The sequence below is a fragment of the Berghia stephanieae genome, chromosome 1, assembly GCF_034508935.2.
Source record: "Berghia stephanieae isolate SIO BIC M18660-M18661 chromosome 1, UCSD_Bste_1.3, whole genome shotgun sequence".
Lineage (NCBI taxonomy): Eukaryota > Metazoa > Mollusca > Gastropoda > Nudibranchia > Aeolidiidae > Berghia > Berghia stephanieae.
Window position 1 is genome coordinate 54,897,423 of NC_088360.1, and position 18,354 is coordinate 54,915,776.

The window sequence follows — 18,354 nt, forward strand, 5'->3', positions numbered from 1 at the left end:
CATCATCATCATCATAATAATAATAATAATAATAATAATAATAATAGTAATAATAATAATATATAATAATAATAATAATAATAATAATAATAATAATAATAATAATAATAATAATAATAATAATAATCATCATCATCATCACATCCTCCTCCTCCTCATCGTTGTCATCATCATCATCATCATCATCATCATCATCATCATCCAGTGGCGGTTCTAGCCTATTTATAGTGGTCGGGCAAAGATGATTCAGTCATATATATATATATATATATATATATATATATATATATATATATATATATATATATATATATATATATATATACGCAAATAACTAATGTAATTAACGACATTTAAAAATAAATTATAGTTCATGTTTATGTACCAACCTATTTATAGATTAAATCCATTCGTCGAGTCTTTGATGATGCAAAATGATTGATGATCATGTCGTTAAGTTCAATTTTGGACAACCATTGTTTATGCACGGACATCACAGTGAGCGCATTCAAGCGCTCTTGTCCCATGGTATTCCGCACACATGTTTTGATCCGCTTTAAAGTACTAAATAGCCGTTCACTTTCTGCGGTGGAGACTGGTGTTGTTAACGTAATATTTAACAACGTTGACACCATTGGCAGATCATCCTCGAGGTCTAGTTCAATTATTTCCTTTAAAAGCTGTTGCGAGCTTTCTAGCAGTTGAAATATATTGTTGGAATACACGGTTTCAAGTTCGTTTTCTAATCTCTTTTTGTCTAAAAACGGGTAATACTGGCAGACAAGTTTTATTTTCTCTAAAGGTTTTGATTCCACGTAAGTCAAAAATTTCATAGGGTTCACAAGTGAAAATAAGGATATTTGTTCATATTGAGAAAATCTTTCCTCTATTTGAGTAACTGCAATATCACAAGCCTCTTTTGCATGAGCGGTTAAATTGCTTTGAGGTCTTCTTTTTGACTGAGTATCGGTTGAGCAAACAATTTCATTAAAGAGACTGTCAACATCTGATCTTATTTTTGAAATATTAGATTTGAAATCTTCAACGCTCTGAATTATATCTGGTCCGGTTATTGTTCTGTTTTGCAGGTATGCAAATAAAATGTTAGCATGGCTAAAAATCCTATTAAAGAGGGTCAAATAAAAATTGAATTCCTCAGTATTCAGGATTCGTTCGAGTCCAACAGCTTCGCGCACCGATATAGCGTCCCAACCGTCTTCAGTCTGAATTTTCCTAAAACATTCAAGTAACTCTTCTTTTAAATCTTGAACACTAGAAAGGCACCTGCTCTGAAAATTCCATCTAGTTTGTGCTGGTCTGGGAAGCCGACTAGAAGTGATTGATCTTAAAAGATCGGCGCGTTTTGGGGAAATTGAAAAGAATGCTGAAAAGCCATCCAATTGGGCAAAAAATATTCTAATCGCTTGAACTGCTGAGCACGCTTGTCTCAATATTAGATTTAATTGATGCGCGTAGCAATGAACGAAATGTGCGTATGGAAACCAATGTTTCATCCGAACGTGCACTCCTGTATTTTTACCACTCATCACATTCGCGCCATCATACGATTGAGCAATCAGTTTGTGTTTTAAATCAAATTGATCTAATTGTGACTTAATGACAATAGAGAGACCCTCTGCTGACCTATCTGTAACAGGAACAAAATTTAAAAATCGCTCATATATTTCGCCATCTTTGCAATATCTTAAAATAATTACAAATTGAGACTGATTGGAAACGTCAGTTGTTTCATCTGCCTGAACAGCAACAAATCGGGCATTTTCTAAATCTTTCTTTAAATCCTCATTGTAGACGTAGAGTACAGAGTCTAAAAGCTCATTTTGAATTATTTTTGATGTGTATTTGTTAACTGTCGCTTGGGATAGATGTTGTGAGAGAATGTTATCTGAACTTGCAAGCAGATGAATAGTGTCAATGAAAATACCTTTGTTCAAAGAACTTTGGCTCTCATCGTGGCCTCTAAGAGGGAGTTCGTGAATCGCGCAATGCTTAAGGCAATCAATGATTTTGGACAATATGTATCGATTTTTCTTCACATCTTCATTGTGTTTTTGAATAGAAAGACTATAGCTTTCACTAATCTGCCGACCGATGTCTGTACTTCCTAAAAATTTGAATTTCACAGCATTGGATATATGTGTTGCACAGGTATTATGTTTTGATAAGCTTTCAGACAAGTGTTTCAAATCATCAAATCCTGTTGTTGACCAGCAAGATTTTCCTTTAAAGAGAACACAGTAAAAACAAAACAATTTCTTTTTTGCAACGCTTACAGTAAGCCATTTAAATTTTTCAAACCAAGATGTTTTAAACTTTCTTTTATCTTTAACAATGATCAAATCACGAGGCTGGTGTGGTCCAAGACGTTTTATCTCCAACTTTTCATTGAATGAAAAAGTAGACGAATTCCGAAGAAAGATGTTGTCAATTTCATTCATAATTCCCCTTAAATATTTCAACCACAAATAATCACATTCACAATGAAATGGCAATACCCGTAGCTTTTAATTATTCCAAAAGCAATCAAAAATGAATCACGAAAGAGGATACAACTAAAAATAAAGTGACAAGACATAATACAACACCTTGACAATACAAGTCCATTTTGTTCACTCGAGAAATTAAAGAGATATTTTAACCCCTCAACGGCGTGATTAATATTCTGTTACATTACTGGTTTTCAGTAGTAGTAACTTTAAAGTTTTAATCGAGACGCAAAAACAGCGATATGACTCGAGTTTCATTCAGAGCTCAAATTGCATCATTTTTGGTGAAAACGATAAAACGTAACATGACGTCAAGTTTGAGTAAATTCGAACTCAATGGTTGATAGGTTAAAGTGGGGAAATTTAATCGCTTGGTGTTGTGTAGGGGACACCGTAAGAAACACAACTGAGATACTACTGCAGTAATTAAAATGCCAAACATCAAACATTTAAAACAAAGGCAGTTGAGTATCTATGTTTTGGTTATGATAAAAGACGATAATAGCTACCTTCGCCCGGCGGTTTTGGGAGGTTAGAGATGTCAAGGTGACGAGGAATAGTGCTTGTAAAATAAATGATCTTTTTAGTGATAATTGTTATCATTTCTCTTCTCAAACTTAACTTGCAAAAACAACTTGTAAATCAAAGGAGTGGTTGTGATGGTGTTGGTGGTAGATATGGTGGGGGTTAGAATTATTGTACCGGTGGTGGTAGTGGTTGGAATAGTGGTAGAGGTGGTGGTGGTGGTGGAGGAGGAGGAGGAGGAGGAGGGGAGAGAGGAGGCGGTGAGGGAGGATGTAATTATAGTAGTGGTTTTGGTGGTGCTGTTGGTTAGAATGATAGTTGTGGAGACGATGACGGAAATATATATGATGAGTTGATATTGTTTTTATTGCGATTCTAGTACTTGTAGTTAATGTTGTTGTTATTCTCAATGATGATGATGATGATGATGATGATGATGATGATGATGATGATGATCATGATGATAATGATAATAATAATAATAATAATAAATGTACATTTTTGAAGCGCTTGTGCCGAAGCTTCGAAGCGCTTCACATTGACCATCATTAAAAAAAAAAATTACATACTGCAGTTTCGGACATACGAACAAAAGTTCACACGCATCCAATTACACACACACACTCACACACACACACACACACACACACACATATATATATATTATATATATATATATATATATATATATATATATATATATAGACGCATAATGATGATGATGATGATAATGATAATAATACATGACATTTATAAGGCGCATTTTCATCATTGGGTGATGGTGACAACGACGATGTCGTCGACAATGATGATTACCATACGATATTACAATAAAGACAAAATAATGTCACCAATCTCTCCTCATGCATGCATTCGTTAGACTATCACAATAACGACACTACACTGTTATCCTTGCTCCTTCCCCAACCAACCCCTTGCTTCCCGCCTCTTCATCGCGAACTATCTTATGTAGCCTATGTATTAGATTCAGGACGGGCAAGTACGGAATCTGCCCACCCTTGCCTTAAACGTATTTATTTCCTTACTTAGAATTCAACTCACTCCTTTCTCAGAAGAGTACATCTCATATATTATAATAATTCAGTTGTTGAGATGAGAAAATCAAAATAGTGGTTGTATTTTATATATTTATTTAGTCGTGACTTTCGAATAAAAGTGTTTTGTTTTATTAAAGGGAATAAAATAGAAAATTACATTGTTTTGAAAAAATATTTAGTCTGGCAAAAATTTTCTTTTAAAAATACAGCGGTAATAACTTAAAGAATTGGAAAAAAAACTAACAAATTAATTAGTTTAAAAACAAAAATAAAAATAAAAAGAACGAATAAGTAAACAATTTAAATAAATGAGTTTTGAGAAACACTAAAGAAAACGAGAAAAAAAAGAAATAATTTAAATGGATAAACAAATATATAAAAACAACATAAATGAATAATAAATTGATATATTAGTAAATTAATACATTTAATTCAATACTGGAACCTTCCCAAAGTCATTACATTAATGGTACCACCAGCACAAGTAAGGCAATAAATAAGAAAAAGTTCGTTTGCCAAAATCTCTATTTAGTTTTAACTGGTTAATAAGGTGGGCTCATTTGAATTAGCCCGACCAAGTACTAGAGAGGCCAGACAGCAAAAATCGGAGTTAGTTCACCGTCAGGCGACGTGACGATGAGATGACGATGTGGGCGGAGTGGTGTGGAGTGGTTGGGGTGGGGGGGGGGGGGGGGGTGATAAAAAGAACAGGAGCATTTCCTGGATTATGCATTACGGGGTGCATGGTGATTCGCAATCTATCAAAAATACACACAAATTGATTTCAGTACGAAGTATCAAGTTTAAGTTGTAACTTTTGAAATTATCTAATTTAAATTTGATTATTTCGGACCTGGTAATACAGCATATAACTTGAAAAAAAAAACAGGCTGGTATTTGCCCACCCTGCCCATTATTACCAGCCGTCCCTGTCATCATCATCATCATCAGATAAAAATCACACACTCTCGTGCACTTCCATCTCATCCAGTAACAAATTTGTATCAACTGCCAAAACGGCTGAGTATGAACCATTTTCATTTTAAATTTACAGGTAGGAGCTGTAGCAACCCCCCCCCCCCCCCCCCACACACACACACACACACATACACAAAAACAAAACTTAACAATACAAAACAAAAAAAAAAACCCCACAAAAAACAACCCTCCTTCCCTCCTCCCGAAGAACAAAAACCCCAAAACAATCCAACCCCCCCCCCCCACCCCCCAAACCCCCCCCCCCCCCCAAAAAAAACAAGAAACTTACCGAAGCTTAAAAAATAGCGACGAACGAAAGTCAGACAATCCACAGATACATTTTACAAACATTGGGTGCACTGAAAACAATCGAAAGAAAACCACATCCGTTCTTTGCGCAGACCACCGACTAATTACAGCAGAGGTAAACGAGCGGAAGCAAAATTGAAACACAAATTATTACAAGAAAAAAAAAAATAGGATGGAATACAAGACTTAAAAAAAAGTGCAAGGTTGCTGTTGTATTTAGGGCAGTGAAGTATAATTTGTGACCACTCGCTTCAAAACGGTATTTTATCGAGATGATTGAGAGGCTCTTATTATTATTATTATTATTATTATTATTATTATTATTATTATTATTATTATTATTATCATCATCTTCTTCTTCTTCTTCTTCTTCTTCTTACTATAGCAGGCCATATGGGACTACATCTCGTTCCATACAAGCGCTACGAAGAATCCCTCTCTCCTACCCCCCCCCCCCCTGCCCCACACGCTCCCTCTTTTGTAAAAATAATTCTTTAAATAAGGAAACAATCTATCCGAGTTCAACTTAAACCCGTCATTATTTCATCCAATCTGAGCTAAGTATATCACATCATTTATCATATCATATCGTATTATATCATATATTATAATATACCATATCATATCATTTATCATAATACATCTATAACATATCATTTCATACTATATCATGCCATATCACATCATTTATCATATTATATATCTATATCATATGACTTCTCATAATATATTTATATCATATCATTTATGACAACATATAATATCATATTATCATATCATATCATTTATCATAATATATCTATTTCATATGATCATATCCTATTATATCATAATCGGAATAAATCCTTAAATCGCCTTTGATGGGAACAAGTAATAGGAATGGTTAAAAACAGTAACGAATCAATAGTTAATTTCATTGCATTTAATAATTCTGACTAATCATTATATGTTCCCTCAAAAATAATCGCTAACTCTCGATCAATAAAAGTGTTAAAACGATCAAGAGAACACGCATTTATTTATTGTTTCAAAAGGAATATTATTCCTGGTCTGGAATCTTCGATATATGAGGAATTTTTTTTCTTCTATTTGTTACCTATAGATAGATGACGTCACTCGGGTCTTTGTTATTGTTTTCAGCTAGCCATGTTTATGGGTAGTTCTCCCTAAACTGTATTAATCAGACTATAAACGTTCAAGGTTTACACATTATAGTTTTGTGTGTTGGTAGTTTTTTTTCGGCTGGCAATGTTGTGAACTTTTTTGCGGAGCCCAAATCATCAATTACATAAAGTTACAAACATTTAAAACATGTCATGAATGTTAAAATATATAATATAATAAACAAACAAAACAACAACAAACAAACTGTTTGCACCTACATTGTCAAAGCGATGTGTTAGTCTGTACATATGTAATAGATCACCTCGAAGTCTTCGATGCCCAAGGCCACCCCGAAAGAAAGAATAGAGAGGACACAATTTTGCCTTTATCAATTAAATTGAAATCAAAACTCTATTTCGTTATTAATTTTTTTTCTTTCCCGAACGTGAAGCAGTAATATCCACGTAACAAGCACAAATCAGTCGAGTCATTTGACGTCATAACTACTCATCGAAAGCTCTTTGACTCCTGTTACGAGCCATTCTCATTCATCTTCTTCATATTTTCCCACCCTATTAATTCTAACTGAACAGATTATATCCCATCCATTTGTCATTCCCCCCCCCCCCCCCATTCGATATTCTTCCTTTCTAAACGTTCTTACGCTTCCCCCTCTTTCTGCCCCCCCCCCCCTTCTCTCTCTATCTCTCTCTCTAACCCCCCCCCCCCCACACACACACACACACAAGCACAGCTACAATATTCGGCGTGGCTTATCTGCACTTTCCCCTCGGTTTTCCATATTTCATTAGCCAGGAGATGGTTATCGCCATTCTTTTTGTTTTTGTACCTGCTCTATTTTCACATCAAGTAACACATCGTCCTCGAGGAAAGTTTACATACCAACAGTCAGTAGCTTACTAATGTATACAACCCCTTTATAGCCAGTGAAATAATGTCCAAATAATGTACCAACATAATATTATAGAAGGATCGAAATTGACGTCACTCAGCTCAATGTTATTGTTATCAGTCAGCCATTTTAGTGATTGCTTCTCAATTATATCAATCAGACTATAAACGTTCAAAGTTACACATTGTTTATTTGTGTGTTAGTACGTTATATCCGACTGGAGCATATTGTGGATATTTTACATAATCGCATAGTATCAATATATAGATCCACACCAATACCTGTTTATAAATTTGGTGTCCCTACTTGTTAATAAGTGACGCGGAAAACTAGGTCGGATGGACCTAAGTCAAAACAGCAATAGAATATAATTTGAATGGAAGATATTTTAACCTTATTCTACCTTATCAAGTTAATTTTTCATGAAAATAGAATAATTCCTTAAGCTTAAACAAAGTCATTGATCAAGAAGAGATAATATGTGACAAAAAATGAAGTCGTTTGTCCGATTCGCAAAGCACAGGCAATTAGTAATGTAAACAACACGGCGTTTTGAGTACTTTAGTTCCTATTTTAATTCATACCACAATGTTTCCGTTTTTCAACGAGCTCTTATGTTTAATTAACCAGAAACTCTCTCAGAGTGGTTCTAAATATTAAAAAAACCCACACATCCTTCATTATAAGAAGTTTCATCGTGCAAAGTTTCATGCTTTTACCAGCATTTGCACAACTCTTATGATCTAACACGGACTCCAACAGTTGTTTCTTTACCACTCATTCTCAACCCTGCTTCAAACTCCTCTACTCCCCCCCCCCCCCCCCCCCCCCCCGACCTCAGTTCTCTCTGTCTCAACCCTTCTCATGACACCTCTCTCTCTCTCTCTTGTCTTTTTGTCTTCTCACCTCCCCCCCTCTCCTTCTCTCTCTCTCTCTTTCTCTCTCTCTCTCTCTCTCTCTCTCTCTCTCTCTCTCTCTCTTTCTGTCTCAGAGTGGACAAAACTTCTTTTGTCATCAAAACATTAAAACTCAATTCCTGGGCAATCAGTTTCCTTGTTCGGGCTTTTTCTCCACAGTTTCTGTCGTGCATTGGACACGCTTTTCGACTTCTAGTCAGTGTTATGCCAGCAGCGCTCAGAATTTACTGTGCCTCGTTGAATAACTGTAAATTAATTGTTCTCCTCACTCTTTTTTTTTCACGTTCCCTTCAAAATGGACTTAATACTTTTATTGAATGCATATTTAACTTCGTTTTCTTTTTCTATTTTATCTTATTGATATGTTTTAATAATAGAAATTAATAGTACAGATTTATGCCATATTTTAATTGCATAGTCAATTTCATGAAAACTAATTAAAGCCATGGCGCATGCGTCGATGTCAGACGTCGGTCCTGCAGTATGTACCTTATCGAGAAGGAAAACAAGTTGTAACTTTTAATTTTACACTTATTACCCCAATTTCCGACAGCAGGGTGGGCGATTTCCCATCAAACCCACGATAGTATTACTGCTTTTTGTGTATTTTACAAATTAGGGCACGTATAAAGTGTCCAATTTTATTAGTGCAAAACCGTTTTGTTTTATTTCAACGGCTCGGGAACACCCTTTGAGGCAGCGGAAGTGGAACCCATAACAAACTTGCACCGAGGGCAGGCACACTCCAGTTCAACTTGCTACGCTTACCTACGTTGCTTTTGTAATTGCAATGTGTCTGCGAACACCGTTTTGAATTTTTTTTTTTTTTTAAAAGAAGGAATTTTAACCTGAATGTCTTCAGCATAGAATTCCTAAATAGTATTCCTTCAGACGTAGAAGACCCATGGAGCCGGAGTTTATCCACGTGTATCTGTAACGCTAAATAGACAATAACAATGGCCTGCAATCCTTTTAACAGGACGCTAGTCTACCGGACAGATCTAACAGACCCCGCTTTCCAGTCAATGATAGAATTACAATTGGGTGGTGGTGTCTCTTGACTGAATATTATGAAATCTTAAATGGTCCCTTTGAGGAGAGACCCCAACGTCTATGTAAAATTTGGAGTTTTACAAACCGGTTGATTTAACTCTCTCCTTACCAGCCATTTTCAGGATTTTCCCCAAAACTTCACATCCAACCAACACAAAAATATATTTTTTATCACTCAAACGTAATAGCAGTAAGTTCTTGCGATAAATAATTTCTTTAGCAAAACATGCTTTACAATACACTGTTCATTTTCTTTAAATATTATGATGTACAAGAGAAATTTGAATCAGAAAAATGTTGATTATATCGTAACGAATGTGACGATTTTCCTATAGTTGGTAAGGAGAGGATTAATCAATCATCTAATTTCTGATTTTCGAATCAATGACAAGTGGACGTAATAGATTTAGTTTGCAGTCATGGTCAAATTATATGACTCATCTATCTACCTATCTATCTATCTATCTATCTATCTATCTATCTATCTATCTATCTATCTATCTATCTATCTATCTATCTATCTATCTATCTATCTATCTATCTATCTATCTATCTACTATCTATCTATCTATCTATCTATCTATTATCTATCTATCTATCTATCTATCTATCTATCTATCTATCTATCTATCTATCTATCTATCTATCTATCTATCTATCTACTATCTATCTATCTATCTATCTATCTATCTATCTATCTATCTATCTATCTATCTATCTATCTATCTATCTATCTATCTATCTATCTATCTATCTATCTATCTATCTATCTATCTATCTATCTATCTATCTATCTATCCTCTCCTTGTCCCCTTCTCTCTCTCTCTCCTCCTTTAATTCTCTGTCTCTTTAAGTATTGTTTCAATGTATCTAGATGTTAAAAACATTAGGAAATTGTCTCAGCATGTTATATTCGATGCTAATTTTGAAATCCTTTTTGATAGACACTGAATTGGACATCTCAAACAATAATGGCATTTAAACATTAAGCACCTCTATGATCCTAATTGTCATGTGAAGCATCTCTCTGTCGAATGTCAAACTATTATATCATTACCACGTTATCTTTTAGACATGGCTGTTGAGATTTCTAAAAAAATGTCTGGAACTAACGCTGACATCTGATATTACTGATGTATTTATTAACAGAACATGAAGTGAGTAAAAAGAGAATAAATATTTCGCAGAGACCTTACTGATACGACAACTCCGTCTGACATGAGAGGGGCACTATGCAGTCTATGCCGTACACCATTCCAAAAAAGTGGTTTCAAAAGTCTATCTTTCCTGAGTCCCTACCCCGATTTCTTGAGGTCATGGGTTCAAGACACACAATGTCCGCGTAGTTTTGTTTACAAGCCAGCCGTAATGCTAAAGCTCTATTCTCAACACAAACATATTATAACAAAGAGACAGACGATTGGGACTTTACTTTGGACAAGAATGCGTGGGACAGCGTGGGTCAGCGGTATGGACTTTGCTTCGTACCCGAAAGGTACCGAGTTCGACTTCCCGTCGAGCTGTGTGGCCTTAAGCAAGTCATCTAGCCTTAGCTCACTGTGCGGCGCCGCACTGCGGCTGACGCCTGGGTTATTCTAGTCGTACATTGGAAAAGATCCTAAAGAAAAATTTTTAATAAAGGGAATTTATTATTTATTTGTTATTTATCAGAGTCTGGCATCAAATCTTTTAACCCTCCTTATCCACTGCCTTCTGTCACATTATTGTCCATGGATTTGATTTCTACAATATTAAAAAAAAAAAAAACAGCCCAACTTTAACCAGTTAACAACTGCCGTGCTCTAGAAAGACACGGATTTAAAATTATGGCCAGAAAACTCGTCCTTCAAATATCGATCGATTTAAATGACCCTCATCTCGGCAAACCTATCAAACATGGAACCTCGCGAAGTCCCACGTAAGGGAGTTTTTGCCAAAAGACGGGTCATTTAAGTCGTTCAATGTTCGAAAGACGAGTTTTCTGGCCAAATCTTTTGATACACGTTTCTCCAGAGTACGACAGTTTCCTGGTTAAACGAAGACTTGGAACACGCAGCACTCCATCACCTTGTATGCCATGCAGTGCAAAATATTATTATGAGGCAATGGAAAGAAACATCTCCATGTTTTATCACGTGCGAATAGGGAGGTTGCTATTTGTTGGTTTTGGGCGAAGGTGTTTGTTAGCACAATGAAATTGCAGTCAGAATTTATGTCTGTTTTCAAATGGAGCAAATTAACGAAAAACACGAACGGCATGATTTAATGATATTGGTAAATAAACAAAGCACATCATGTATATGCTGCCGTACTCTGGAAAAACATTTATTTAAAATTTTGGCCAGAAAACTCGTCCTTCAACTATCGATCGATTAAAATTACCCTCATCTTTGCAAAAACGCTCAAACCTGGACTTTAATTAAGAGTACAGCAGAACAGTGTTTAGCACCGAAAGGCTAGGAGGTGGGGGTGTGGGCTGTGGTTAATCGATGGAGAGGACATGCACATATCATGTATGTCTTCGAAGGGGCTTCAGAATGGGCAATGATTTCTGTCTTTGTACTTTTTCACCAGACAGCCGTCCTTGAAGCATTATGAGGACCTGTAGGAAGTTCCTTAACAGTTTCAGGTTCAGTCTCAAGATCATTCACGCTTACTTTATTTGAAAGAGGTGATGCTTTTATATCCAGCAAGCAACAGCCCCGGGGTTGATGCCAATGTGATCGTCTGGCAAATTCAGAGCAGATGCTTTAAGTTATTTGTTACGATTGTGGTTAACGCATGAGTGATATCAATTTCCATTAAAATCACGGATCCACAACAATTTTAAAAGTTTTGTTTCTTCCGATTTGACTAGCAGTATTTGATAAATTCTTTCCCCATGTCTTAGAATCACAATAATCTGTGTATTAGGTGGTTGAGTAGCTGTGGAGTACTTGTTATCGAATTGCTTTTCGCATCTTTATGTGTATCTCCCATCCCCTCGTCATTTCCATTTCTCACAATGAAATACAGAGCAAAACAAAAGAAAAAAAAAACCCCAACAATAAACAAAACAACAACAACCCTCCTCCCAAATAAAACAAAACAATTAAAACAGAAACAACAAAGACAACAACAACAACAACAACAACAACAACAACAACACACACACACACTCACACACACACAAACGAAAACAAAACAAAAATAAAAATAAAACAGAACAACACAAAAGCAAAAAAAAAAAAACCAAAAATGAAAAAGAAAAACAGAACTCAACAGTCCACCATAAAAAGACCCCATCTCCGCAGAAATCATAAAAATGATTTAGAAAAAAACAAAACAAACGACAAACTGTTTAATAAAGACAGTATCGAATTTAATATCTCTTTTGCAGACAATACGATGATTGATGAATACATATTAATTTGTTATCTCGTTTTTCTAGGATAGTTATGTTTCCATCATACTTGTAACTAAACAGTTCACGTGTCGTCACCTGTACACTCTTGCACATGCGATCCACTCAACGTAAGCTGGTCTTATATATTATTACTTTGTCAACATGACCATAATTAAGTAAAACGTGACACGAAATGACTTTTTGACTTTTGTTTTGTCTGAGTTGAATTTACACGCCAAAACATGCTTATAGATAGAACGAAATTGACGTAATTACCTCTTTGAAATCGCTTTTAGCCAGCCATTGTTATTAGTTCTCACAAAATTGTAACTAAATTGTATTAATCAGACTTATAACTTTTAAGGTTACACATTGTTTTGTGTTGTTGGCGATGTTCTGAGTTTAAAACAAACAAACCAGAACCAGACGCAAAGCATCAATATGCCAGTAAAACAGTCCGATATTTTGTCCAGTCAGGCAAAGAGACAAGTACAATAATGTTGCTATTTGAAACGATTATAAATACATTGTTTAAAAAAACAATATCAATGCAGTATCTACAATGCTCTCTTTGGATCCATTCATTGTAGTAATATTGTATCTGTTCGGTATAAAATAACAATGAAAATCTAATAAAATATCCATTCAAAAACAATAAAGGAAAAAAAAATGCACACACAAGAAAAATATAAAAATGAATTTACATTTACAATAAAATATCACTCACAACCAGCGTCTTTATTACCATTATAATATTATGTCTGATCATAAGCAACAACCTGATGATAATCGACATCCGCTGCCAGAAAACGTAATTTAAAAAAATATATAAAAGAAAGGGGGCGTTTCGACGATAAGCACACTTCTCTCAAATTATGGATACGATTGAGTCCGGCAACGACTATATAATGCTATATCCACCTCGACGCCGATAATGCATAATATATTCGTGCTCTGTTGAACGTGATCAAACCGGTGGAATATCACCAGGGTTTTTATACTCGTGAAACATGTAAACGTGTATAAATTAAATAAGCATTAATTAAAGCCGAGAGGTCCTTGACATCCTAATCTTACATAATAGTTAGCTAGAGGAGCCAAGATACATCGGAGACGAATTAACCCAGTTGGAACCAAGACTACAGGGTATCCATAAAGTCTGGGTACATGCTAATAGTACACATTCCTCTTTAAAACCCAATCTTATTCAATTTGGGATGTGACTTCACAGTAACCCTCATAAAGCCATAACCTGACATTGCGACATGATAGAGTAAGGTGAGCCACGAAAACTGGTACATACGAAGTAGGCCTCGTCACATCACTTATGAAGGGACCCGTATGTCAGTTGAATTTCCTTTAAAACCAGTCGAAATTGTCATGTCATGAATAGAAATATATTTATTTATTACAAAAAAATAGGATTGGTTTTTGTAATATGAAAATTCTAAGTAATAACAGACCTTCAGTGCGCCATCGGGAAGTCTCCCCCCCCCCCGGTTTCTGGCGCATAAAAAGGATTGTAAAAATGACTTGCAACAATATGAATAGAAAGTTTTGTTTAACAGATTATTTTCCCCTGTATCTGATAATTCCAACCGATCCTATCTTTTGACAGAGGGGATTCAATAGATTTTTTTTAAAATCCGATCCTAGACGAACTCTATAAGAGAAGTGCCACTCAATTACTTTTAAATGTCAATCGTTTGCATCGTGAAAAAAAAACTAATTTATTATGATTCATGCTTCAGAAAATAATGGACGTATGCCATATAAATGTGATTTATTTTTTATATTTATTTATTTGTGGCTTTATTTGGTTAATTTAATTATTCAATCCCACTACTTCATGCACCGTGATCAATACGCTTTTCGATGCTAGAATAATATTATATTTGTTTTGTTTTAAAAAATTCATTTATTTCTAGTCCCCCGAGAGACAAACCATGCTAATTAGTGGCTTTGATGGTACGGTGCCAAAAAGGACTCATTACAGATGACTAGAACAATGAAGTTTTCAAAATTAAGTAATACGGTTCGTTCGTTGCCGAATTCTGGAACCGTGTCATTGCGGTGCATATGCTTTACCGTTTGCAATATATTGCTGTTTCCTTACGTGTGTACATGTATACAAACACACACACACACACACACACACACACACACACACGCATATATAAATAACGATTTATGAAATGAAAGGAGCAATAAAGAAATTTTTTTAAGTGGCAAATCTGCTGGCATTGATGGAATGTACCCCAACATGATCACTAACTTTGGACCAGAAAAAATAACTTGGCTGGCAAATACTATGACAGACATCATAGACAAGGGCACACACCCACAAGTTTGGAAACATGTCAAAGTAATCTCCATATTAAAACCAGGCAAACCAATGAGTGAACCATCCAGCTACAGACCAATATCTCTGTTGCTTATACAGGCTCTTGGAAAGGATCGTACTAGAGCGCTTCAACCCAAATGTAAATCCCTGCGTACAACCAGAACAAGCGGGCTTTAGACCACAAAGAAGCACAAGTGAACAAGTCCTTGCACTGACCTAATACATTGAAGCAGGCTTTGAGAACAAAAAGAAGACCGGTGCAGTCCTAACAGACTTATCTGCAACTTACGACACTGTTTGGACAGACGGACTAATGTTACAGTTTCCAAAAATGATTCCTTGTAGAAAGACGCTTAAACTGATGTCTACCATCACAATTTCATGTCATATAGGGAGAAAACAAAAGCAAAACACGAAAAATTAAAAACGGGGCACCACAAGGTTCAGTTTTAGCACCAGCTTTCATAAATATTTATATCTCCGACATGCCAAACTGCCAAGCAATCAAATTGGATATACTGACGACTGGGCCTTAGCCTATCAATCGAAAAATTGGAAAGAGATTGAAGAAGTTCTAAGCAAAGATACCACCCGCCTGAAACAATACTTTGATAATTGGTACCTAAAAATGAACACCACCAAATCAGTATCCACAGACTTCTACTTGAATAATCAAGAGGCAATTGCAAATAAAATCGCAAAAATAAACAGCCTGATGAGAAAACTCGCCAGTACCACCTGGGGAGCCTCGCCGCAGGTACTGAGAACGACAGCTTTGGTACTGTGCTACTTTATGGGAGAATACTGCGCCCTGTTTGGATGAGGAGCCCGCATGTAAACCGCATTGACATCCGATTTAGAGAATCAATGAGAATAATAACAGGATGTCTCAAGTCAACTCCAACTCAGTGGCTCCCAACACTAAGCGGCATTGCACCGCCAAGTCTTAGAAGACAAGACGCAAATCGAAGGATGCATGCTAGAATTGATGACGCCACAGATAACACCCCTATAAAAATAATCATAAAGGGAGCACCTTCAACAACAAGGCTCAAACCGAGAAGACCTTTCCACCGAACAAAAATGGTAGACTTCAACGTGGAAGAAAACTGGAGAGAAATGTGGAACAGGGAAATACCAAGAGGAGGAAACATCATAAAAGATCCCACCAAAAGAATGCCTGCATTCCATAGTACCAGGAAACTGGGTTTCGTCGGTGTCAACATCATCATCATCATCATCATCATCATCATCATCATCATCATCATCATCATCATCATCATCATCATCATCATCACCACCACCATCATCATCATCATCGCCACCACCACCACCATCATCATCATCGTCGTCGTCGCCGTCGTCGTGTTTGTCCTTGAAACACAAACTTAACCCTATTTCTCACTCATCAACGCTGCCCTCGGATATATCAATCTTTCTTATGAAATAGATAAGACTTTGCAGTTAAACTTGCTAAACCTCTAATTAACGATCATTTAAACTTCAAATTTTCTACCCCTCACCTCGACATTTAACGAATCGTCCATAAAGTAAAAACGACAAAGAAGTGAAATTTTAGGGGTTATTTTTTTCAGTTTAAGAAATTATAGATACTCATCCTCCTGAATAAAATAAAAAATTAACTAAAGATTTGCCTAAAAGAACTCTAACAATATTTAACATTTTAACTGCTCCGATATAAAACGGTAAAACGGTTTTCAGGTGATCTATCACACATCTCTTTGCTCATCTACAAAATAGATTTATACATTTTGTACCTGTTATCCCCACAGCCAGAACACCCCATGAGTCGTGGGACATGCGTCCGCATCAATACCGGTGCCCCGGTACCACCCGGCGCTGATGCAGTGGTACAAGTAGAGGACACTGAGCTCGTGGAAGCATCTGAGGACGGTGCAACAGAGATGATCATCAAAATTTTGAAATCTCCTACTGTTGGACAAGACATAAGGTGATACCCCCCTCTCTCTCGTTCTCTCTCTCTCTCTCTCTCTCTCTCTCTCTCTCTCTCTCTCTCTCTCTCATCGGGAAATCAAATTTAATCAAAATAACATACCTGATATGCATGTACATTTTTATATTGCAATTTCACATTTTAACCACACTTAATGCAGTAGTTAACGTTGCTTCATTTATTATATCCCAATAGACCATATAGAACCAAGTTTACATTTCATGCAATACAAGCGTGTGTTTTTTCACCGTCCTTTTGGCTCTAGTACTCCTAAACCGTCGGCAACTGTCTTCCATAAAGTACGCATTCACATTTGAGTTGAATAGCGGGGTATGTATAAAGTGTTTTATTCCAAATACACAACGCCAGTCCAAAGTTTGTTATCATCGACAGCCTCTGATTACCATGTGTTGGTCGGTTTTGTTACAAGACGGTACCAATAGAAAATCAGATATCGATGTCTTTCAATGAACGAAGAAAAGTTCGGAATAGTGGAACATTACAATTTGGAGAGCGTTGGAGGCTATCTTATACCATGTTTATAAGGGTTGAAAAACCCAGTAAGGTATTTCGGTTCATTATAATTTCGGTCTAGCTATGTGACGGGCCTATCAAATCAGGGGTCAGCATGGTGCAGCAGTATGGCCTTTGCTTCGTAACCCAAAAGGTACCGAGTCTGACACCAGGACGCGCTATGGGGCTTTGAGTAAGTCACTTCGCCATGGCCCTGACGAATTCAATCCCTCGTGGGGGCGGGGACCTACACTCCTCTAAGCTTGGTGAGAAGTTGCCAGGCTTTGATACCAGTAAGAGGAGACACTGGGTAGCTGCGAATCGGCTTCGGTCGAGGAGCTGCCTAACGGCAAGTGCGTTACATCGGTGGGGTCTAACTTCCTGTCCAATATGTCCACGCTGTGGGCAAGAACCCGAAACGGCAGAGCATCTAGTCGAAAGGTGTGTTGTGACGATGCTACCAGGCGGGTTCGCGACGGTGCACGAATGCGGACCGGACTTTGCTGATTGGGTCGATCGTCATAACATAATAGTGTGAACCATAAGAAGCTGCTGCTGCCGTGGCCCACTTTGTTTCGCTGCACTGCGACTGACGTCTGGGTTATTCAGTCTTCCCATGGAATAGACCATAAAGAGAAATTTTCCCTCGGGAATGAATATTTTTTTTTACCTAACAAAATCAAATCTCATAACTCTCACTATGATGACCTTGCAAACCTTAGGATGAAGGAGTGATCTTCAGTTTGTTAATGAAGAGCTCTGCGTTCAAGAGG

General features: G+C 36.5%; 1 protein-coding gene across 2 annotated transcripts in view; it reads left to right on the forward strand.

The window, feature by feature from the left end:
• LOC144977869 (gephyrin-like) overlaps nucleotides 1-18,354 on the forward strand; it is a 127,706-nt gene that overhangs the window by 39,119 nt on the left and 70,233 nt on the right. For both annotated transcript variants that reach the window (XM_078923278.1, XM_078923272.1), the window contains one exon: nucleotides 16,887-17,065. In XM_078923278.1, the coding sequence (XP_078779404.1) occupies nucleotides 16,887-17,065 (179 nt within the window). The remainder of the gene's footprint in view (nucleotides 1-16,886; nucleotides 17,066-18,354) is intronic.